At 42.5% G+C, this 23,653-nt stretch overlaps 2 protein-coding genes across 8 annotated transcripts in view; both read left to right on the top strand.

Moving 5' to 3' along the window:
- Nucleotides 1-3,311, top strand: part of thpo (thrombopoietin) — a 5,784-nt gene extending 2,473 nt beyond the window's left edge. The window contains exons 5-7 of one of the 6 annotated variants that reach the window (XM_058418539.1): nucleotides 378-464; nucleotides 578-742; nucleotides 2,116-3,300. In XM_058418539.1, the coding sequence (XP_058274522.1) occupies nucleotides 378-464; nucleotides 578-742; nucleotides 2,116-2,271 (408 nt within the window). In that variant the 3' untranslated portion in view covers nucleotides 2,272-3,300. Of the gene's footprint in view, nucleotides 1-377; nucleotides 523-577; nucleotides 743-1,546; nucleotides 1,798-2,115 lie in introns of those variants that run through there. The other 5 variants (XM_058418538.1, XM_058418540.1, XM_058418541.1 and 2 more) reach the window with 5 other exon arrangements.
- A 416-nt stretch (nucleotides 3,312-3,727) lies between these two features.
- zfyve9a (zinc finger, FYVE domain containing 9a) lies at nucleotides 3,728-22,802 on the top strand. 2 transcript variants are annotated; one of them, XM_058418524.1, is made up of 19 exons: nucleotides 3,728-3,952; nucleotides 6,387-6,489; nucleotides 7,586-7,693; nucleotides 8,556-10,000; nucleotides 11,060-11,159; nucleotides 12,416-12,592; nucleotides 12,813-12,979; nucleotides 13,067-13,163; nucleotides 14,335-14,457; nucleotides 14,631-14,786; nucleotides 15,085-15,309; nucleotides 15,641-15,723; nucleotides 15,820-15,924; nucleotides 16,020-16,170; nucleotides 16,326-16,406; nucleotides 16,776-16,938; nucleotides 17,290-17,395; nucleotides 17,596-17,766; nucleotides 19,450-22,802. In XM_058418524.1, exons 3-19 carry the CDS (start codon nucleotides 7,624-7,626, stop codon nucleotides 19,609-19,611), a joined length of 3,582 nt encoding a protein of 1,193 aa, XP_058274507.1. In that variant the 5' UTR covers nucleotides 3,728-3,952; nucleotides 6,387-6,489; nucleotides 7,586-7,623; the 3' UTR covers nucleotides 19,612-22,802. The 2 variants fall into 2 exon arrangements, with proteins under 2 accessions (XP_058274507.1, XP_058274506.1); XM_058418523.1 differs by having other exon boundaries at nucleotides 3,729-3,952; nucleotides 13,067-13,184.
- The last annotated feature ends 851 nt before the right edge of the window (nucleotides 22,803-23,653 follow it).

Genomic DNA, 23,653 nt, shown 5'->3' with positions numbered 1-23,653 from the left:
AGGAGGGAAGACAACAAAATGACAAGATGATTTTATTTGAATTTTATTATTTTATTTATTTACTTTAATGATTTAATTTTATTACATTTTATTACCTACTTTATGAATTTATTTATTTATTTATTTATTTATTTATTTTATTTTATTTTATTTTATTTACAATAAAACATTCAGAGTTTATTTTAAGTTGCTGAGAGGTTAGATGACTTATATTTAAAGTTAATTACTTAATTTCATCTCATTTCATTTACAATAAAATGTTCAGAGTTTATTTTAAGATTCTGAGAGCTTTGGATTAGATTTAAAGTCTTTAAAAGCTTAATAAGAGTTTATGTGTGTGTGTGTGTGTGTGTGTGTGTGTGTGTGTTGTCTCACAGGCCCACTGCGGCACTGCAGCGCTTCTCCCTGTTCCAGTCCGAACTCCCTACATCAGGGTGAACTTCCAGACCTGGCAAAGCAAACCTGTGAGTCGGTTTCTCTGTAAACACTCAAGCCCAGAAGATGTGTCCTTTTGTTGCCAAGGTACAAGAATGTGTGTGTGTGTGTGTGTGTGTGTGGGTGGGTGGGTGGGTTCCAGATCCCAGTGCGCAGAGCTGAGATCCTGCAGTCTTTGCGGATGTTAGCGCAGGATATTCACCATGCCAGGAATCAAAGCCAAGACCAGTGTGCGGTCAGACTGCTGGACCGCCTGGAGCACAACATCAACAACTACATACACACTCTCACACAGATCCACACCCAGGTACACACACCCTCAAACCTGTGCACTGATCTCTCTCTCTCTCTCTCTTTCACACACACACACTGTTTACAGTCACTAAACCTCTCTTCTGATGCTCTTTCCAAGCGAGCTCCAGAATATTTAGGGATTTCCAACACACTGCTGTTAAGCTATGTGTTCCGAAGGACGCTGTTTGGAAGTCTTTCTCTCTCCCAGCAAATATTTCCTGACTTCCCGTAATCTCTGTGGATATATCCAAGTGACATCCTTCCCCAGGAAAGCGTCCTCGTGAACTGTGTTCTGTCTCCTCACTTCCATGCTGTCACTTTCAGAACATCGAGGCTGAGGAGCTTCATTTAAGTGACTGACCTTCGAGTAACTTGAGGAAAGAGGAAAGATGGACATTCCGAGGAGAGCCTGGATAGGGAGCGGAGACGAATGAGTTTTTTTTAGTGTCATGTCAGCGTTAAGCAGAACAGATACTGGAGAGAGACTGGACAGGGACTCGGGGGGGTTCAGAGGTTATATCCCACGGTCCCTTTGGGAACGTCAGGTATTTGCCAGAATTGATGGGTGTGATAGAGTTGAGAGGTCGTGGCTGATATTTTACTATAACAACACGTCCTGAAGTCTGTCTGTTTCCCTCATACAGCACAGCTAAGTACAGACGATCACAGCTTTTCATTAAAGATCTAAATGTCATATTTTTTATATATATTTATATTTATAGCCAGGTAAAGGGAGAGAAGAAGGAGTATGGGTTTGGGGGAAATATTGTCTTCTCTAGTGCTTCCAGCTGTTCTGATTGGGAAAATTTGGTTTCAGGTCAAATGGACTCTGTCTGTCCTGTCTGTCTTCAGGGGCTGGCTTTATAAACTGATGTGGACAGAAAAGACATAAGCCTTTTGGAGATGGAGGTCAGGGGCAGATTGGACTAAACTTCAGCACACGCTGATTGGATCTCATTTGGATTTTGATTCATCGTTCAATTGGCATTTCTTAAATTTCTCTCCATCTCAGCCAACGGACATTAATCTGCAGGACATTAGGATTACTATGAGGACAATAGGACAATGGTCAGATAAGGTTTCCTTTCTTTCTCTCCTTTCCAAACAGCAGTGACTGAACGCATGTGTATGACTCTGGGTCTTTGTGTTGCAGTGGTTGTTATGTTTTGGGGGTTTGTTTATGCAAATGTACACACACTGGAGACTCCTTCTACATATCACACACACACACACACACACACACACACAGAGTCCCCTCATCATGTCAGTGATTTTTTTTAAACCCAGTTCCAGTGGAGCGTCTGCTGTACACGGTGTGAACGCACTGTTGCTATAGAAACGATAAAGTCAGTTGATTCATTACAAACCTGTGTGTTTTGATTCCAGAGTGGACCGGATGGGCTGAAAGTTCAGGCCCCTTCTTTTCATCACTTCACGAATCTAAGTTTGGTCCTCCAACACTTCGACCGTCTGATCTCCAGGAAACTGGAGTGGCTTGTGAATGAAATGGCGCGAGAGTGTGAGACAGAAACAGACCGTTAAAAACCCCAAGCCAGGGCGTCAGGGGCAGGAGAACAGAAGGTCAGACACTTGATAGGACGCCTACGGAGGCTGCGTAGAAACATGGAGACAGAGCGCCATCTGCTGGTGACAGAGTCCACCCTGTTCCTCGTTCACTTGTGGAGTCCAGACGGACATTTAAACGATGCAGAGAAGACTAAATGGACGTGCTAAACGCTTTCACCTTCTTCTGGACCTTCGATCTGAAATCTGTGAAATATAAAAGCTTATTTTTATACAGAGAGATTGTATTTTCTTTAAAAATGTCATTAATACACTCCATTGTAATAAGATGACTCCATTTACACTTTATTACAAGATTATTTTTTTCCTGCTCTGATTATTTAAATGTATTTTCTTTTCTGCTGGTGTTCCTAGTGTTACACCTTTGATGTGAAAAAGTAACATTAGTTCAAGTTAATTTATAGGAATATTCCAGGCAAAATTTCCCCAAAATGACCAGAAATGACCTCGCGGTGTGTCCTTCTTTAGATTTTGCCCAAGAGAGTGTGGCTAATGAGAAATATAGCTCGATTGTTAATCTGCTTGTTTAAGTCACTGAGACATTTTCATGAATTAAGTTTAGACCATGGCCTGTGCCTGAGTGGCCTACAGTTACATTTTGGCTGAACTTTTTTGGTAAAATGTGTATTTTAAATGTTTTACACACTGTAAAGTCGGTTGTGAAATTGTGTAAATAACCCTCAGCATTTAATGCTAATATTAATCCTCAGTGGATATTTTCAGTGTCTTTATCGTTATATAAACAACACAATGAGCCACATGTGCAGGCTGCAGACATGTCAGGAGGTTTTGTTGGTCTGTTTGCTGTGTTTCTGTTTCTGTTCCTATTTAGTTTTTATTTTTGTTGTTCCTGGATTTCTGTGAAAGATCTCAGTGTTAACTTGTTGCTATGAAATGTACTTTATTTCTTTAAAAAAAGTTTCTGTTAACCTGTCCGCAGACTATGGCTTAAAAAAAGATCGATTAGCAGTAAAACTTATTTTTTAAATATTTTTTAAAATATTATTTTTTTTTCCACCGATATATCGTACAGTTTTGTCCGTGTTTTTTTTTGACTACAAGAAGGGATATTCCAGACAAGATGGCGACTCCGCCCCCGAAATGCAACACATTTTTATGCGCGATGTCATGACGTCATGAGGTTTACATTTTCCGCTATATTTCATTATTATTATTATTATTATTATTAATTGCTATTATTATTAATAATAATAATAATACGCACCCCATATAATAATGCGCGCCCCACGCGACCACGTGACCTCGTCCTCCTGACGCGCGGTGTCGTCGCGCGCACCCGTGCTCTGGAAACCCAAAACCCCACAAGGTTATGAAACGGCAGCCATTTTGGCTCAAGTGCGTATCACTGCCTGGGAATTCCGCGCTGCTCTTTGGCTACAGGGCGGAGCCACAATGGCGGAGTTTGGCGCTGCAGTTCACAGTAACCTTCCCTCGTAGAAACCTTGGGGGAGGGATATCACGACATATTACGCGCAAATACTTTTTCTTTACTGACTTCTGAGGGAGACTGTAATGGTCAGTGCGTTCGGACTGCTCTGACGTTATCACGGAGACACTGGTCTTCACTGGAATGTTATTAAAACCAGTTTCCTGGCGGTGAAAGATGGAAATCCTGACGGTGAGGGTTTTTTTTAAACAAGCAAGGAAAACGCCACGGAAATGTTATAGCTATGTTATAGCACTTGGCTGCAAAGCTTTTAAATTCATATCTGATATAAAATCAATATATTAAGCTATGCTGTTAAACACATTACTGCAATTATGGACCAGTTTTATAGCGAAAGTTAATTATTTATTGTTGTGCTAACGCTGGCTGTTGCTAAGTCGCTCCACTACAACGCTACCGTTACTAGCATTCACCTCAGAATCTTTACACGTTCTTCCTTTTGATATAAAATATTTTGTATCGGGTCCACGGGTTAAAATCTGTATTTCATCCCCTATCCGTTAGCTATAAGTTCTAGAAATGTCAATTTGAAAGTGACTTTTTAAATGTATTTTGTGTTCCAGCCATCCAGGGGGTTGGACGATGCTGTCAGAATATATCGCGATATTTCCAGAAGTTTCCTTATAGATCACGGTTTTACGATAAGTTCCATAATATTAAGTTTTGCAAGTTGGAGACGTTAGGTTAGCTTAAAACCATCAAAAAATATGAGGGAAAAAACATATAATGTAAATATAGCAATTTATTGCTCCAGTATATTAAAGTAATAGTGTTTACATAATAGAAACACAATAAGTAAATGACTAAATTCAAAGTCAAATTTTATTTGTCACATACAAAATCATACACAGTACGACATGCAGTGAGATTTTTTACAACTGTCCTACATTTGAAGAAAGGATTTAAAGTGTGTGGATAAGAAAAGTATAGGGATATAGGTTATAGAATATATATAATTTTTATTCTTCCTATATATATATATATATATATATATATATATATATATAGGAAGAATAAAAACTATCATAGTAGAAATTAAAGACATGATAAATTATGAAAAAGACCAGTAGTTATGTAAAGCCAATTGTGTATTGGATATACATGTACAAATATATGTGTATATAAAAAGACGTTCATTAGTAAGCGTGATCTGGTAATCAGCTCAGGTAGGAACAAAGCTTTGATTCATACTTTTAACCACATTTATCAGAGTTTTTGCACAAAAGAAAAGCATGCATTTGTCCTCTAATCTTCATCTCTGAAGTCCAGGTATAACACATCCTGTAGCTCAGGAGCCTCTCGTTCACACAGCCGAGGAAGCAGAAGGTTTTTATTGTTTTGTTTTTAAATTCCTAGATGACGGAGGTAGAGAAACTGCACTTCCTGTCAGTGTTCCAAATTATAAGGGCTTCTGAACAATGACAGGAATCAAGGTCCGATAGATAGCGGTCTGTGCTGGCAGTCATTGGGATACCTCAGAATGTCTCTTGACTTTAAAGGGACATTTTGATAAACATTTTACACCTTCATTACAAATTGAGGTAAATGCTGCAGAGTGTGCTGAAAGTGATCTGGTCCAAAAGTGCACATGAGAATAAATGATTTGAAACCCCAGAGAGTAATTAGAATGGATCCTTAGCCTGAAATGGTTTGTCCCGACAGTGGACCCAGTTTGTGAATGGTTTGTCCCGACAGTGGACCCAGTTTGTGAATGGTTTGTCCCGACAGTGGACCCAGTTTGTGAATGGTTTGTCCCGTCAGTGGACCCAGTTTGTGAATGGTTTGTCCCGTCAGTGGACCCAGTTTGTGAATGGTTTGTCCCGTCAGTGGACCCAGTTTGTGAATGGTTTGTCCCGTCAGTGGACCCAGTTTGTGAATGGTTTGTCCCGTCAGTGGACCCAGTTTGTGAATGGTTTGTCCCGTCAGTGGACCCAGTTTGTGAATGGTTTGTCCCGACAGTGGACCCAGTTTGTGAATGGTTTGTCCCAGCAGTGGAACCACTTTGTAAATGGTTTGTCCCGACACAGTGTGCCTCCATAGTTTTACTGGTTTGCCCCAACAGTATATTATCCGTCCATTCCCAGTGGGTTTCCTTTCAAGATGTACTCCAAGATGTAAATGGTTTGGTCCAGCAGTGCTCCCCCAGAGGGAATGGTTCGTCCCGAACGTATATCCCTCATCACCTTCCTGGTAAGTATCCTGTGATGAGTGCTGCTAGCGAGGCACAGCTCGAATCTTTAACTAACTGGAAAATGTGTCGACTCTACTGGTTTGTAAAGTTGCTGCTCGGCAGAATCTGGTGTCTCTGGAGTAATCGTCACACCACTCCTCACTTCTCCTCCAGTACCAGCTGCATTCTCTGAAATCCACCCCATCAGCCACATGGCCGTGTGATTGCAGCGCTCGCCAGACCTCCATTTTTAATAGCGTCACGCAGAACCTCATGGAGGACGTCACTGGGAATCGAACTCAAGAACCAGCGGGAGAATTTAGCTTAGCTTTAGCTGTTTAGCTTTAGCCACATTCCATTCCATCGGAGTTTCAACCCGGACCCTGGTCAATCAAAGTGTCAATCATGAAACTGAGATTTTGTGTTTGGCTTCAGGTCTGGCCGTCCGGCGTGTGTGAGACCGGATGAGGCTGAAGCGGCCGAGATCAGAGCTGGTGAGCACATTTCTGGAGTATTGCTGAAGAGGACCTGTGTGCAGGTGAGATTTAGGATCCTGATGGAGGACATGTTCTCAGAAACAATCTGTACTTCATTGTAAGAGTATACAACCTTAACGATTCAGTGTGAAATTAAACATTTGATCAGAGTTAATTAATTAATTAATTAATATAAAAATATATAATTCACAGATACAGCAATACCTTGACTTACGAGTTTAATTGGTTCTGTGTCCGAGCTCGTAACTCAATTTGCTCGTATATCAAATTAAATTTCTCCATTAAAATGAATTGAAATGCTATTAATCTGTTCCAGCCCACCAAAAACCACACCAATTTTTTTTGTTACGTGTTTTTTAAATAAGAAAAATGTACTTTATAAATAACAAATAATGTATAAAAAAATAATAATACATAAAAGAGAATGTAAAGAAATAAACTGGTTTTAAAGTGGATTTATGTTGAAGATCAGACGAAGATGCTGGCGGAGGGGGAGGAGGGGGGCGGAGTTTTTCATTTCGTGCTCTATCGCTTAACTTACCTTACTCGCTACACACTTAATGCTACAATTAATTGCTAAATTTAACTTACACACTATGCTACACTATCGCTAAACTTAATTGCTACTTTTAAAAAAAAAAAAAAAAAATTCACTTCACTTAATCATCTTCTCTGACTTTTGCCTTTTTCTCCACACTTTCCTCGCTTTCACTTGCAGGGCGTTTCAATAAAAACCTGTCCAAGGAGGTTTGTTTCTTCCTGCCTTTCAAAATGTTTAGAAAATGAGTGAGGAAGTGTCGTTACACAGCGCCAACGCACGACCCGGAGAGATAACCATGTGAACTGACCGCTCGCTGGGCGACCGAGTGGCGGGTGGGGTAAGCTCGCTCGCTCGTAACTCAGATCTATGCTCGTATCTTAAAGCAAAAAATCGACCGAGCGATGGCTCGTATCTCGGAAAACTTGTCGAGTCATTCGTAAGTCAAGGTTTCACTGTATATGCATAATATTTTCTGTATTCTCTGGCTGTGAAAGCTGTGATGTTCCTGCTTAAAGTTAACCCAATCTCTTCGTTTTTTTTGGCCGTAATTGTGGCACGCATCTGGACGTTCAACAGTTAACGATCTTCTCCCGCAGGTTCACACTGCACTCGACAGAGTGGAGCTTCTTCACCCATGGAGAATTACTTCCAGGCTGAAGCCTTTAACCTGGACAAAGTGCTGGACGAGTTTGAGCAGAACGAAGGTCCGTCACTGTTTTCATTATCATTCAAACGTTCAGAATTCTCTGTTTAAAGATTTTTAAACCGGAAAGTTTTTGACCTGACGATCCTTGCATGAGGTTTGATGAAGACTCTGTAACGTTAAAATGAAACAGCACTTTCTTATTTTGTGGAGTACTCATGGTAGCATATGTTTTGCACCTATATTTTATTAGAGAGCAAGCCCATAATTCTGTTCAATGTAATTTGAAAAAAAAAAAAAAAAAAGGACAGAACTTTCTCTGACAGAGAAATAAGCCTAGCATGGTGCAGCTCACTGACGCTGGGAGAAGCAGCCTAGCATGTTAAATGAGGCTAATTAACTGGGAATGAACATTTCCCAAAGGACTTTCAACTGTCTGTTTTTTTTTTCTTGGAGATTTTAATTGATGTCATAGAGCCAAGTACATGTTCTTTACCAGGTTAAGGTCAAAGAGACTTGCTTCTAATTTTAACTTTGATTCATGGAAGCGGCTCACGTTTGTCTTGTGTACGTCTAGAGAAATAATTAAATTACTTCCTAAATGCTTGAATGCAACTTAACCTCTTTTAGCCTACTCTGTGTTTCTCTGAAGATTAATAGGGGGTCTCACAAACACCCAAGGCATTGTGGTGTAAAGTGTGCATGCGTTTCTGTACGTTAAAGAGGAAAGCCCTTACACATTCTGAAGCCTTTCCGTGTCAGATCGAAAGACAGGTCTCACGGCAAGGACTTAATCGACCCACTTAGTTCTGACCTCGTTTCCCAATTTAACTGCCATTTCTTTCATTCTTTCACCCATCTTTCAGAACCAGTTCTCTTTCCTTGTGCTAATGTGTTTCTTCAATGTTGGTGTTGACTTGTAGATGAAACGGACACCCCCACGCTTACCGACGCCAAGTGGACTCAGATTCTCGCTCCACCAGCTCACCTCTTATCTCTGAACCCTGCCTTGACTCACGCTGATCTCAGTCCACGAGACAGCCCTCTCAACTTCAAACCTCTGCTGGAACCTTTGAGTTCTGGCAGCTCTTCCGTAGTGGAGGTATCTGCACCTGATGTGAAACAGGAGCCAGAAACGTGGAGTGAAGAAAGGCCAGTGGATATCCACAGCCCCCCTTTGCTCCAGCCCAACATCGGGAAGCTGGTCAGCGCCGAAGGTCAGGCACTGGATTCTCCTCCTGCCGTTCAGACGACGATTGAGAACGGGTGTCCTTCCAAACTAGAGTGTAACGGGGTTAGTAAGGTTCCTCAGCTCAGAGATGATCCAAATCCTCCTTCCACAGATCCACCCAGCATCCTGGACTCGTGTGCTGGTCAACAAGAGCAACAGCAGAATGATGTTGCTAAGCAGGACATCGTCTGTTTTTATGATGGCAGCTTTTCAAATCCCGAGGAAGGGCTTGGCCAGGGTGAGTCGGGCTTGAACAATGGTTCTTTGTCTGTTGAGATGGAGTCCGGGGGCATCAAGGAAATTGATGAAATGGACAGTCATTTTGCTCTTCCAAAAGGAGGTGATTCTGAGAAAGAGGAGAATGTGCTGCAAGAACCTGGTAATGGCACTCAGGAACTTGTAGTCGACCAAGAGTGTCATTCTACAGACACCGTTCCAAATGGTACCGTCCTCAAGACTGAAAGCTTCGAGCAAGTGCTTACAAAAGAGAAAGAAGTGATGAATAAGGCTTTGGTCATTGAATCACCACATAATGAGAGATCTCATCCCAATGGTCTGGTTGAAGAAAGCGAAGGAGATCGCCCAATCCAACCTCCAGCTCTTTTAAAGGAAGACTCAATAACCGAGGAGAAGGAGATGGAGGAGAGCAAACAGGAATGCTGTGAGCCTAACCGAGGCTCTGAGACGAGCGCGAAACTCAACAATGGTCGTTTACAACTGGTCAGCGCTCCCTATGGTGGTGCACGGCCCAAACAGCCCGTCAACCTGAAGCTGCAGATCCCTCGAGCTTTCTCAGGTCAAGTCCAAAACGAACTTGGCTCCACTGGCAGGAACAAGAACCTGGAGGCCCAGTGCAGGGCAGGTGGCCTTGAGTCGTCCTGTGGGGGTACAGAATCTAGGGATGCACGAGTCAATGGAGAGAGTGGAGATGGTTCCTCAGGCTTGCACGTTCCCTCTGAGAACCCTGACAATGACCTCCAGGCAGGTCAGCAGGGGGCCCTCGCGCGGAAACCCTTCAGCTCCCTCGGCGAAGTGGCTCCTGTGTGGGTGCCGGACTCTCAAGCACCAATCTGCATGAAGTGTGAAGTCAAGTTCACCTTCACGAAGAGAAGGCACCACTGTCGGGCCTGCGGCAAGGTAAGACCTTCATTTGATCTCAGTTTGTTGTCACCATCCAAGGGCTCTAGATTAGCACCCTGGTAGCTCTAGGACTTCAAGGCTGCATTAAAGTTGAGAGTACTGCACTTCCTCTTTCCTTATAGAGCCTCAGTGTTTGCTTTCTAATGAGTTTAATGTCTGAATAATGGGTCACTATCATTTCTTCATGTTCTGAGCCTGAATTTCTGTTCTTTTGAGGTAACAGGGCGGAGTTAATCCTAGTCATCTTCACCTGTAACAAGGCAGATGATGCTCTCTTTTTCAATGATGATCTCTTTTGTTCATCAAAGCATCTTTAAATTTCAGCGTGTGCTACATTATTTCTTTATCCATACTACAACAGAAAAAATGTAAAGATGACCCACACAGCGAATGTAGGTGTATTGTGTAGCCAGTTGTTTCCTGAAGCGACGTCTTGAACACTGCATAGTGTAGGAATTGATTGTGGGATGAATCAGACCTGAGAACTTGTCCAAAGCCTTGAGGGAGAAGGTCCTGCTGATGCTGCATTTTAAAATAGCTCCTGGGCTGCGTGAAACACGCTGTAATTTCCCCTGGCGATAAACAAACCACTGCCGGCCATGACAGAAACGCAGGCCGGAACAACCTTTGAGTAAAAAGTGAAAATGGAATGGAGGAGAGGGCAAGGTGTGATGTTCAGGCTGAATGACATCACTGACTGACCGGGAAAGAACATCATCTAAACTAATCCAGTTTAAATAAAATACTCTTACTTCAGTCTGTTTAATCAGGCTGAGGTGAGGTTATGGATGAAGAGTGAGGAAGTTCAGAAAATTCTCTATTTATAAGGATTAATGCAGATGGTGTTCCCAAACTTCTGATCTTAAATGGACACCAGAGTCACTCTGTGGTGTTGAGGAACTAGTGAAGGAAGATATAAGAAATAAACAGCTGCATTGGTAACCTTCTGTGATTTAATCTCACTCACTCTCTCTCCCTCTCTCTCCCTCTCTCTCTCTCTCTCTCTCTCTGTGTGTGTGTGTGTGTGTGTGTGTGTGTGTGTGTGTGCGCGCGCAGGTTTTCTGTGCTGCATGCTGCAGTCTGAAGTGCAGGCTGATGTACATGGACAGAAAGGAGGCTCGCGTCTGTGTTACGTGTCATCACACTTTAACCAATGGTGGGAAAAAGAAAGTGTTTTAAACCTCTTTTTACCTAAAGAGACGCTTTCTTCCTCGTTTAAAATTATATTATCTATTTATATCCCTTATTATCTCTAAACATCTATAATTCTACTTACCTAGAAAGTCAGTTCATGTATAAAGGTTCAGTGAGTTTTGTGTTGCACAGGAACAGAAACTTTCTATTCAGCATTTCTGTTTCCTGTTTAAGCAGATTATTGTTTCTAAAGACAAAAACATTTTCAGCTGACCACAGAGGCTAAAGGGATTATGCATAGAATTTCATTTCATAAAAAAATCACATATATATGTGTATTTTATTTTCTCAGCTTTATTCCACAAACGTAATGTAATTACTCTGGACTGGTTGATCTGAAGGATAATGAATCATAGTGTAATAATCTAAATTATTAATACATACCTAAAGCTCTTGAGTGGTTGAGATGAATCAAGGAGACACTGGGAATGAAATCAATTAATATTGAAGGAGGAGAATAAAATATTTAAAAGGGATAATTAAAGAGTGATCGTAAGCAGTCTGGAGCCAGAGCCAACAAATTAAAGAGAGAAATGAATTAAATGATAATGAATTAAATGATAAAGTAGTGATGACGCTGATCCCGTAACCAGTACCCCCAGTATAACCAGTGTGGCGTGCCTGCAAATAGTGTGGGATCAGATAACGGAGAAAACGCATCAGATATCAGATTCTGTAACAAACAGCATTGATACAGACACTATACACTGATCAGCCATAACAATATGACCACCTGCCTAATATTGTGTTGGTTTCCCTTTTGCTGCCCAAACCTGTTGCTGGTTCACCACTGCATCACTTTTGATAGATACTGACCACTGCAGACCGGGAACACCCCACAAGAGCTGCAGTTTTGGAGATGCTCTGATCCAGTGGTCTAACCATCACAATTTGGCCCTTTTGGTCAAACTCGCTCAAATCCTTACACTTGTCCATTTTTCCTGCTTCTAACATCAACTTTGAGGACAAAATGTTGACTTGCTGCCTAATATATCCCACCCACTAACAGGGGCCATGATGAGGAGATACTCAGTCTTATTCACTTCACCTCTCACTGGTCATGATGTTATGGCTGGTCAGTGTTTATACACCACAGAATTAAAGTATATAAAATGAAGCAGGTGACGGATGTGTGTTGTTGTGAGTACCGAGTAAATTTCACGTTTCTAATTTAATCCCAGAATCACGCTCCTGAACTCTTCATTTACTACTCTGTAGCTCAGGCGTGGGAGAGCGCTGGGAACAGCTCCAGTCAGAGTCCGAACCCCAACAACCCGGCCGAGTACTGCTCCACCATTCCGCCTCTCCAGCAAGCCCAGGCATCCGGCGCACTCAGCTCTCCACCTCCCACCGTCATGGTGCCGGTCGGAGTCCTCAAACAACCGGGCACTGAGGGTAAAGCACTGCGTTTCTCACACTCTTATCCAGGCAGCTCCAGAAGTATTGGTACCCTTCATTAAACACCTTTGAATATGACGGTTATGGATATAAGTTTAAATTCTAGATTATTTAAAGCTAAAATGTAACTTCCTGTTTATTTATTTTTATAATAGTGAAAAACGTGAGAAAAAATGTAAGTTTTGTGAAAAAACCCTGAACTTCTGGTTACTTGCAGGTTCCTTGTCCCGTGAGCAGAGAAGAGTTTGGTTCGCTGATGGTATTTTACCCAACGGAGAAACCACAGACTCCTCTAAAGCACCCACTCCGAACCCGAGTCCGAACCCCGTCCAACCCCCAGCTGTGTCCCAAATCTCCAACAAATCCAGCACCAGCACTCACGAGGTGAGAAGCAGCTTTATTCTGACTGGACTGTAGTGTAGATCCGTGTGAAGGAGAGTGGGTCACTTCTTCCCTTCTCGCACTCCGTAGGCGGCCCGCGCTCCTGGCGCTCCGGTGGGAAGCTCAGTCAGTCTGATCCCAGAGGACGGACTTCCTCCCATCCTCATCTCCACCGGAGTTAAAGGAGGTACGGGAGGCCACATCGCAGGTGCTTTGCTCATCCTCACCCTTCACCTTCATCCTGCCTGCATGTGCACATCAACACCATTACCACCATCATCTTCATCATCATTGTCACCAACATCACCCTCACCATCATCACTATTTACCTTCACCACCATCACCAGCCTCACACACACAGCAGATTGTTCTTCCTCACACACACAGCAGATTGTTCTTCCTCACACACACAGCAGATTACACAACCGTAACCAAAAAGAGTTAGAAAACCAAGCAGAAATAAGACATATGAAGAGTAAATATAAGGATAGATGGATGGATAGATAGAACAATGGATTGATGGAGAGATGTTGAGAGTGATGGGTGGATGGATAGATGGATGGATGAATTGAGCGGTGTTGAGATCCTTTAATAGATGGATGAATGGATACAGTTATTAACAGATAGAAGCACTATGGGATGAAATGATGGATAGACGAACAGATGGACGTATAGATGGAGAGATGGATGCATAAATGCACTGACGGATAAATAAATACATTAAATGGTAAATGCGTCCATGGAGAGTAGATACATGGATGGGTAATTGGGTACATAGAAGAACCAGAGAGTGGAAAGGGACAAGCAAGTAGTGGCATGTATAGGTAGATAGAAATGTAAACAAGCACAGATGAACGGATGGATGTAATGATAGATGCACAGACAGAATAATGAATAAATAGGAGGACTGTTGGATAGATCACTAGATGAACAGTTGGATGGATGGATGGCTTGGATGGGTAAATGCTTAAGTGGAGGATAGATGTACAATAGGAGCAAGATGAATAGATAGACAAACAGATGGATGAATGCATCCAGATAGATGAATCAAAGAGTAGATAGAAGCATGGATGGAGAGACGGATGAGAAAAGTGGTGGAAGGATAGATAAAGAGATTTTAATAATAACCATATCTGCCTGTATACTGAAGATAACAGAATAATGTATAGATTGATGTATATAGAAAAGAATATAAAAAAATGGACACTACATATTCACTGACCCTACTGATCCTGTAATAAAGGATATTTACAGATCATGGTTACTTCATCAGAATGGCGTAGCATGTCTGCATGTGTCTGCACATGTGTGTGTCTGTGTGTGTGTTAATGTTTGTTAATTATCAATGTTTTCTGTAGATTATGCGGTGGAGGAGAAGCCATCGGAGGTCCTGCTCCTTCAGCAGCTGGAGGAAGGAGGTCCTGAGCCGCTGGTGTTCGTGCTCAACGCTAACCTGCTAGCCATGGTTAAGCTCGTCAACTGTAAGCGCAAATGTCTCGCTGTCATGATGTGTTATCTGTACTGTATGATGATTGTATGATGATTCTCACCGTTATTCTCTACATCAGGAGTGAGATTTCACATGGTTTTTGTCATGTCAGAGAAGTAAACAACTGCTTTGATGTCTGCATTCCCTCTCCCTGTCACCGTACAGATGTAAACAGAAAGTGCTGGTACGTGATGTCGAAGGGCATGCATGCTGTGGGCCAGGCCGAGGTGGTGGTGCTGCTGCAGTGCCTCCCTGACGAGAAGAGCATCCCCAAAGACATCTTCAGCCATTTTGTGCAGCTTTATCAGGAAGCTCTCGCAGGTAAGCCCTAAACAGACGGTGCGGCGCAGTGAGACAAAAGGTTGCTAAGTGAAAAACAGCAGGAGGGTGGAATTAAAGGGAATTACATTTACCTAACACAGTCCTCCTGCTGCTATGGAGTCTCAGCGGGGCGCCAATAATTATACACCAAACACTTGGAAGGAGAGATGGAAATTAGTTTCCTGACAAGGATGTAGTTTGATTTTCACCCTGATGAGCAGACTATTAACTGTGTTATACAAAGGATTTAGTCTAGTTTAACCCCACCCACTTTTTCTTTTCTCCTCCCCCCCCACAGGAAATGTCTTGAGCCACCTGAGCCACTCGTTCTTCACGCAGAGTTTCCTGGGCAGTAAGGAGCACGGGGGGTTCCTCTACATCACCCCCACCTTCCAGTCTCTTCAGGACCTCCTGCTGCCCAACCCGCCCTTCCTGTTCGGGATCTTAGTGCAGAAGTGGGAGACGCCGTGGGCGAAAGTGTTCCCCATCCGCCTCATGCTGCGCCTCGGAGCCGAGTACCGCTGTGAGCGCCGATAACACAACTCTGTGTGGGGGCGGGGCTAAACATCAGCTCAGTTTATTTTGTCACAATACATTCAGTTTGAATATCAGTTTATTTATCAGTGTTACAGTAATTAACAAAATTTTAATTGCAGGTAATGATCCAAAAAATACTGCATGAAGATGCTTTTTATAGCCACATCACTGGATTTTATATTTATTTATTTATTTACTTAATGTATTTTTTATTTATTTATACATTTTAATGTGTCACAAAATTTACAATCTTTATTTGAACCACTTAACTTTTACTAAACAGCCTGTGTGTGTGTGTGTGTGTGTGTGTGTTACAGTTTATCCCTGTCCGCTGTTCAGCGTACGCTTCAGAAAGCCTCTTTTTGGAGAAACTGGTCACACCATCATCAACCTGCTGGCGGTGAGGAAGTTAATCCATCTATCTCAGGAAGACTGTGTTTTGTTCTTGCATGATAAATACCTCAGGTCTGTTACGTGTGTATACCTGTGTTCACAGGACTTCAGGAACTTTCAGTACACGTTACCGGTGGTCCGAGGTTTGGTGGTGGACATGGAAGTGAGAAAAACCTGCATTAAAATCCCCAGCAACCGCTATAACGAGGTGAAGGAAGACCTGTAACCTTCTCAACATCACTGAGCACGCTGCCGCTTTTTTATTCTCGGATTAAAAGTGCTTTTTTTTAAATTTGTATTCAGCTCATGAAGGCCATGAACAAGTCAAACGAGCACGTGTTGGCGATGGGGGCATGTTTTAACGAGCGGGCCGACTCGCACCTGGTGTGTGTGCAGAACGACGATGGAAACTACCAGACGCAGGCCATCAGCATCCATCACCAACCTCGCAAAGGTGGAGTACATGGCCAAGGGAAATCATCATCATCATCACCACCACCACCTTTACAGGATTAACTTCAAACTCCACTCACTTCCTGGGTTTGTTCACAGGCTGTGTTTTATTCATTTTATTTGAACTCATTCCTGCCCTCTTTTTTGTTGCTATAGTAACAGGAGCGAGTTTCTTCGTCTTCAGTGGAGCTCTGAAGGCCTCAACTGGGTTTTTGGCTAAAACCAGTATTGTTGAAGGTATGACATCATCAGGGAATATGGGTCAGCATGTCACTGTGGTGTCTAAACTAAGCCTCTTAGCTTCTGCAACACACACACACACACATTCTCATAACAGATCAACACACTGCTCCAGACTGGTGTTTCTGTTCCTCTCTCTTTACCCCACACTGATTGTGTGCTCTCGCACATGATTGGCACAGGAGGACACACCCTCTAATGACATACATAGAGCAATTACTCTTCATTAGGTCACACCATAGACTTTTTATGGATTTATTTATTAATATTTTTAAAATCTGGACATCAAGGCATCATCTAGGGAGGATCATGATGAAGATGATGATGATGATGATGTGTGTCAGTAAGAGAGTGTTCCTCTGCCAGACGGCGTGATGGTGCAGATCACAGCAGAGACAATGGAGGCTTTGCGCCAGGCTCTGAGAGAGATGAAGGACTTCACCATCGTGTGTGGAAAAGCCGATCAGGAGGAGACGCAGGAGAACGTCCAAGTCCAGTGGATAGAGGACGACTTGCACTTCAATAAGGGGTGAGGAAGGTTTCCATCAGAAGGTGTTGAGTAGGTTCCTAGAACAGCAGCAGTCGTACAGCTGAGCATCTCAGCTTTATATTAACATTAACGTGCTGGTTCTAATCCATTTCCGTTACTATAGTAACAGCTTTCTGTAAGGAGGCTTTTCTGTAGCATGTATGGAAGGAGTGTCCAGTGTCAGTGCTTTAAGGTTTCCACATCTTCAGGACAGAGGAGTTTATGCCGTTATATTACGTGTAACTATGAACGGATAAAAAGTATGATGTGTTTGTTTTAATAAGTAAGACCTGTATTATGTAAAAGCTTTTAACTGATTAATCTACATCTTATGTTTTTGTTTGTTTTCAGGGTGATCAGTCCGATCGATGGGAAATTGATGGAGTCTATAACGAGTGTGAAGATTTTTCACGGATCTGAGTACAAATCCAACGGGAAGGTCATCCGCTGGACCGAGGTGCTTCCATTTCTGTCTTGTTATTTTGTTCTGGCTGATTTTATAAACCCATATGTTATTCTCTGATCACATGGCCATATTCTTTCTGTATAAAAAGTGAAGATGCTCTCCCACAGGCAGCCAATCAGCTGAGATTATTTTGTGGATTTCTGAGGTAAAGTGGATGTTTAGGTGTTAATGTCACGTCTGTGTGTGCGCAGGTGTTTTTCCTCCAGAGTGACGACCAGCCTAACGGAGACCCCGCAGATCACAGCCGGCTGACGGAGAACGTAGCGAGAGCCTTCTGCATGGCTCTGTGTCCTCATCTCAAACTACTGAAAGAGGACGGCATGGCCAAGCTGGGGCTCCGCGTCACACTGGACTCAGATCAGGTCAGAAACCATGTGATGAAATTGTGATGGCTAGACCACTGGATCAGAGCATCTCCAAAACTGCAGCTCTTGTGGGGTGTTCCCGGTCTGCAGTGTTCAGTATCTATCAAAAGTGGTCCAACGAAGGTGAACCGGTGACAGGGTCATGGGCGGTCAAGGCTCAATGATGCACGTGGGGAGCAAAAACTGGACCGTGTGATCCGATCCAACAGACGAGCTACTGTTGTTTAAATTGCTGAAGAATTTTATGCTGGTTCTGATAGAAAAATGGTCAGAATACACAGTGCAGGACGGGTCAGGGCTGTTTTGGCAGCGAAAGGGGGATGTGGTCATAATGTTATGCCTGGTCGGTGTATATTCAGGTCACATGACCGTAAAAGCATTTCCCAAGAAAGCACGAACATGATGAGGAATTACATCAATAAACACACAAAGCTAGTGTCTCGATGCACAAATGTTATTATTTTAAGCTTTATTTATTCCATTCGAGCTCATAAGCGAAATACAGCAGAGCGTGCACCGAACAGGAATACAGAGCACACGCGTGTTCTGCTTTTGTTGTAGTAGGTTTGAGGAGCAGCTACACGCCTCTTTTTTTTCACTGAATCTGTGAATTATTTCTTACATTTCAACTTGATATGAGAATCCGTCGTCGTTGTGATATGCTAATTAGGACACGTGGGAGTGTCATGTGACTTTCTGTGCTCCTCCTTCCTCATTAGCATATGAAAAATCTTGGATGGGATTTTTAAAAATTGAGTTTTATTTTATTGTACTATGAGTTTTGATGTTATTGAACACGAAGGAGTGTGTATTTAACCCTACTGTACCTTGGTTTTTTATTTCTTTCTGCTTTGTGTGAAAAGCGGTGTGAAATTTGGGAAAGATCTGAGAAAGTCAGACTTTGTTGAAAAATAAAAAAACCCACAAAGACTAATCCCTTACTGTCTCTTTGGGTGGAAAAGACAAATTCACACCAAAGATTCAGGAGGTCAGGACTGAGACAAGAATCTGAGTTTGACATTCCTATCGCGCTCCAACTCCGGGATCCGGCGCTCCGGATTTTACTACATTCCAGCAATTACAGTAAACCTGGGATCTGGGCTTTAGCTTGTGATCAGAAGCTCAAATTTGGATTTCTGTCTTCTCCTTCATCTCCTAAATCTACTGTGTGGATTTGAAGAAAATAGGAGGAAGTCAGATTTTTTTTTTTTTTTTTTTTGTAAGGGTTTAGTTTTTTTGGTTTGTTTGTTTGTTTGTTTTTGACTTTCTCAGATTTTTCTCTAAATTCACATCACAGATTCTGGAGCTCAAACCTGGAGTAGAAATCCAAGTCTGACCTTCTCACCATCTCCAGAGCCGAGATCTGAGGCTGCGGATTTCAACACCAGTCTTTAAAATAGAAAAGTTTTTAGATGAACTCAAAATTTGTTATTTTTATGAAATTGTTTGGTTTAGTGCAAGAATAATGACTTTTTTTTTGTTTTTAAAAAAAAGTGTGAAGGATTCAGTTTAAAAGTTTTAATTTTTAAGTTTATTTTATTATATATCTATATAAACATATATAAATTTTAACAATTTAGTTTTTATCTTGAGTCAGAGAAGAAAAACCCGCTGTATAGCGTCTGGTTTGTGATGATCAGGCGTTCCTCCTCACGCTTCTCTCCTTCCTGTCTCTCTCAGGTGGGATACCTGGCCGGCAGTAACGGTCAGCCCTTGCTCTCTCAGTACCTGAGTGATTTGGACAGCGCCCTGATCCCGGTGATCCACAGTGGGGCGTGTCAGCTGAGCGAGGGTCCTGTGGTCATGGAGCTCATCTTCTACATCCTGGAGATCATCTCTTAAACGAGCTTCTCCATCTGAACTCCACCTCATCTCTCCTCCTTCTCTTTTCTCTCTCTCTCTCTCTCTCTCTCTCTCTTTCATTTGCACTTCAAAGAACATGATGCTGCAGAATCACGGACAGAAGCAGCAGCGGCAGCGTTCCAGCAGATCACCTATGCACCATTTTTACATACGAACCATCTCCAAACATCTCCACCGGAGCCTGGAGTTCCAACAATCTCAGAGTTTTGGTGCTTTTTTTTTGTTTCTCCTCCACTGTGGAAATCTGGAAATGCTGCTGGGAGCAAAACAAAAAAAGAGAGAGGGAAGAGAAAATGCTTTTGATCTTGGGTGGACGCTGGAGGTTTCAGAGCGTTGCTGGTTTTCTGAGGAACTCTGCTGAGAGGCTTGTACAGAAAGTCTGAAAAAGTTACATTTCTTTTGATAACCAATGAAATCGAGAGGATTTGAGACCCGAAAATTTCGGCAGCGTCCAAAAATGATTCCATACTGACAGTATTTAACACTAAAAAGATGTTTGTTTATAAATCCAGTATAGAATTATACAAGATTTCCTTCCAGCCAGCTAAAATCCAGTCCTGCTGCAGTACAATGGGGCAGTCTGTATGTTTTCCAAAATTAAAAAAATTAAAATGTCCAAAATTTAAAGCTCTGCAGTGGGCCGGCTAGATTTTGTTTACATTTTTCTGCATTGGATATTAGCTCCACCCCTAAGTTGGAACAACTTTATCCCCTCCCCCACTTCCTTTCATTAAGAGGGGGGTTTGATGCGTCCGATGTGAATGCTGTTATTGTAATTGAGCTTCACTTTGCGGGCAGCAGGGGGCAGCAGAGGCGCTAACAATCACAAACCGCACCTTTAATTTCATGCTAGGGTTAGCCTGTCAGGTGGCTAGTTTGGGGTTTTATTTGAAAATGTAATATTAAACAAAATATTTTAATTTTTTCCAGCTTGTAACATTTCCTGTGGGCGGAGTTAAAGTTAACTGAGTTTGACGGCTTAATTGTAAACAGGATCATAAGACACTGTCGCTTCTTCTCAGCTCATGTTGCTACTGAGCTAGCGTTATAAAGCTACTGGGTTTGGTCACACAGTGTGAACATTACGTCAGGTTAGCATGTTTCCACAGCTAGTCGTTGTTTGCTGTACGTTATGTAGCTGATTATATCGTAAAATTAAAACCAGTAGCTAGTAGCCAATGAGGTCGAATTAATCAAGCTGGTAATTGGCTGATCAGACTGAGCTTAAACTCCGCCCCTGATGATGCAGTTGTGTCTGACACTTGCTGGAAAATCTTTGGCTAGTTTCTGGAAGTTTTGCTTAATTCAAAAACAAAACGTCTCAAATCCACCTCGTTTCATTGTTTTGTGCAGTTAACCAATCAGAGCTTGGTCTGTGGGGGAGGGGCAGGGATGAGTGATTTATTTACTGTTAGCTTTAATCACCAGATGCTTTATTTCCACAGAACAGACACTGCTTTTGTTTTTGTCTTTTTTTTTTTGTCTGTAAGTCAGTCATCCAAAGCTGAAGTGATGTAGCGTCCAGGCTGAAGCGAGGGGTCAGAAGGAGGGTGGTTTGAGGACGTCATGTTTACAGAGTGACCACGTGGCTGACTTACTATGGTTACGATTTAAACCACAAACTGGTTTTAATCTGCCCTCGTCTACTAGTCCGCTTCCCCTCATCTACTTCCCCCCTTCCCCTCATTCACTAGTCCACTTCCCCTCATCCACTTCCCCTTGTCCTCTCGTCCAGTTCCCCTCATCCACTTGTCCACGACCCCTCGTCCACTTCCCCTTGCCCACTAACCATGTCCATGTCCCCTCGTCCACTTCCCCTCATGACTCCGCAGTCTGAATTCGGAAAACGAACTCTGAAGCCAATTAAAATTTGATCTAAATGCACTTTGTTCAGTTCGCTAATCTGCTACGAGGTTCAGACCTGCACCGTTTCACCAAATCTGTTCATCTCTTAATGTCCAGTTAATTAGCTAACCAGCTAGTATACTGTGTAGCCACATCATGTTTACCAGTGGATTGTTTCACACTGCATTCTGGGAGCGATTGGAAGTTGACCAGGGCGCATTAAAAAACTGGAAATGAATGGATGAATGAATTGATGGATGAAGATGACAGTTTAAACGAAAACGAGGTAAAAAGGTAAGAACATGATAAAATGTCAGGTTCAGACATCCGTTTATCTCCTGGTCTGAGCGTCATGTGATCCGAAGTGGACCGTAAATTTATTGATTTTATTACGTCGCTTTGCTCCGATTGCTACGACTCGTTCGGCGGTAAACCGTCCCGTCGTCATGGTGACGACTTTCGGAGAAACACGAGGTTAGAAATTTGACAGTATTTACAGTTCATTTGGACTGAAACACGATGGAAGGAAGTGAAAAAGAAAATGTATTCAGAAAGTTGAGTGTGTGAGACTGGGTCAGGGAGAGAACGGTTACAGGTGAAATCTAGACAGCCAATCAGAATCGAGTATTAGAACCCATCGTATTCATGTGTAAACACGAAAGGTTTTGTTTCAGAGCTTCTGGAAAATTCACGTTCGGTAAAGAAGCAGGTGAAAGGATCCGAGTCGAGATCGCTGTTACTTCACGACGTTTCGGACGTTACTTTAGCTTTATCTTTCATTTTTTGCCTTTGTGTACAAATCCGTGACCTCGGGAATCCCATCTGGAATTTTTGGAACGTTCCCCCTGAATTTGAGCGCTTTGGCTCGGTTCCAGGATCGCGTGATGAGATTATTTTAGCGCAGCACTTAAACCTGAAAACTGTTACGATGTTCCGTTTTGTCTTTCAGCCGCCGTTACCGCGTTCCATTCATCTGTTTGAAGTGTTGTGTTGGGGTTTTTTTTTTATTTCCTGTTTAAGAAGCCGTCCGTTTTTAAACTGCATGCACGATGAACCCGGAGCTTTGGTCACAGGGAATGTGGAACATTGTGATTAAGAATAAGTGACACGTTACACGCTGTGTATAAAATATTTCTATACGAGGATCGAGTGAGACGAAATGAAATGAAATATTAAACCCTGATGTGGGTGAAAACAATTCAGATGTAAAAATGCCAGAAGCCAAAAAGAAGCATTAACCTGCTCCATCTCTGTTTTTTTGTCAATAAAAAGGAGACTTTATGAAAAAGCTGTATTATATGTAAAATAAAACCCTTCTGAAATGATGTGTGGGAGTGACTCCATGATGCTGCTCTGTTCTCCAAACTGCTCGCGACCTCGGGGTACCCATGGACAATCCACTGTCCTTTTCCTCCCATGTTGCTAACGTCACATGCTCATGTCGGTTTCTTCTGTACAACATCAGAAGGATTCGACCATTCCTATCCACACAGGCTACTCAAGTGCTTGTTTGGTCTCTGGTCACTTTGAGACTGGACTACTGCAGCACTTCCTCTGAATGCAATTCGTCCACTGCAAATGATCCAAAATGCTGCTGTGTGACTTGACTTCAACCTGCCCAAGTTCTCCCACACCACCCCACTGCTGCTCCTCCACTCACTTCCTGTAGCTGCATCAGATTTAAAACACTGACCCTTACCTACAAAGTCAAAATTGGACCCGCAGCATCTGACCTCAAAGATCTTATTACTCCTCACACTGACCCTCACTCCCTCAGGTCCACTAGCACTGGTCCACCATCTCTCAGGGCAAAAGGTAGGTCTACATCTAGACTCTTCTATGTTCCGGCACCGAGGTGGTGGAATGAACTTCCCTTAGATGTCCAGCCAGGTCACTGACCATCTTCAAATGCCAGGTAAAAACCTTCCTCTTCCTGAAGCACTTACACTAGCTCTGCTCTTTCTGTTTATGTATTGTAAAAACCCCACAACATTAATCCCAGTTTGAAAGTGCTGGAATGACTGGAATATTTTAAAATCAGAGCCTCGGTTCTCTGCTTTGGTGTGTGATAGGAACATCAAACCTGGATTATTGTCTTAGTCCTGACCACCTTAATCTGTGCTGGGAATTTGAGGAATAAACTTGTCTTTTTTCCACGTCAAAAAATCTCCAATGT

This window comes from Hemibagrus wyckioides, linkage group LG20, assembly GCF_019097595.1.
Source record: "Hemibagrus wyckioides isolate EC202008001 linkage group LG20, SWU_Hwy_1.0, whole genome shotgun sequence".
NCBI lineage: Eukaryota > Metazoa > Chordata > Actinopteri > Siluriformes > Bagridae > Hemibagrus > Hemibagrus wyckioides.
Note: the sequence above shows the minus strand (reverse complement) of the source record. Positions and strands in the feature narration are given on the sequence as shown.

Bases quoted from the DNA above. Each gene is read 5' to 3' on its own strand.
- zfyve9a (XM_058418523.1), top strand. From the start codon at position 7,624: ATGGAGAATTACTTCCAGGCTGAAGCCTTTAACCTGGACAAAGTGCTG. The intron at 16,171-16,325 runs GTGGAGTACATG...TTGTTGCTATAG, and splicing joins CCATCACCAACCTCGCAAAG to TAACAGGAGCGAGTTTCTTC. The intron at 17,396-17,595 runs GTGCTTCCATTT...GTGTGTGCGCAG, and splicing joins AGGTCATCCGCTGGACCGAG to GTGTTTTTCCTCCAGAGTGA.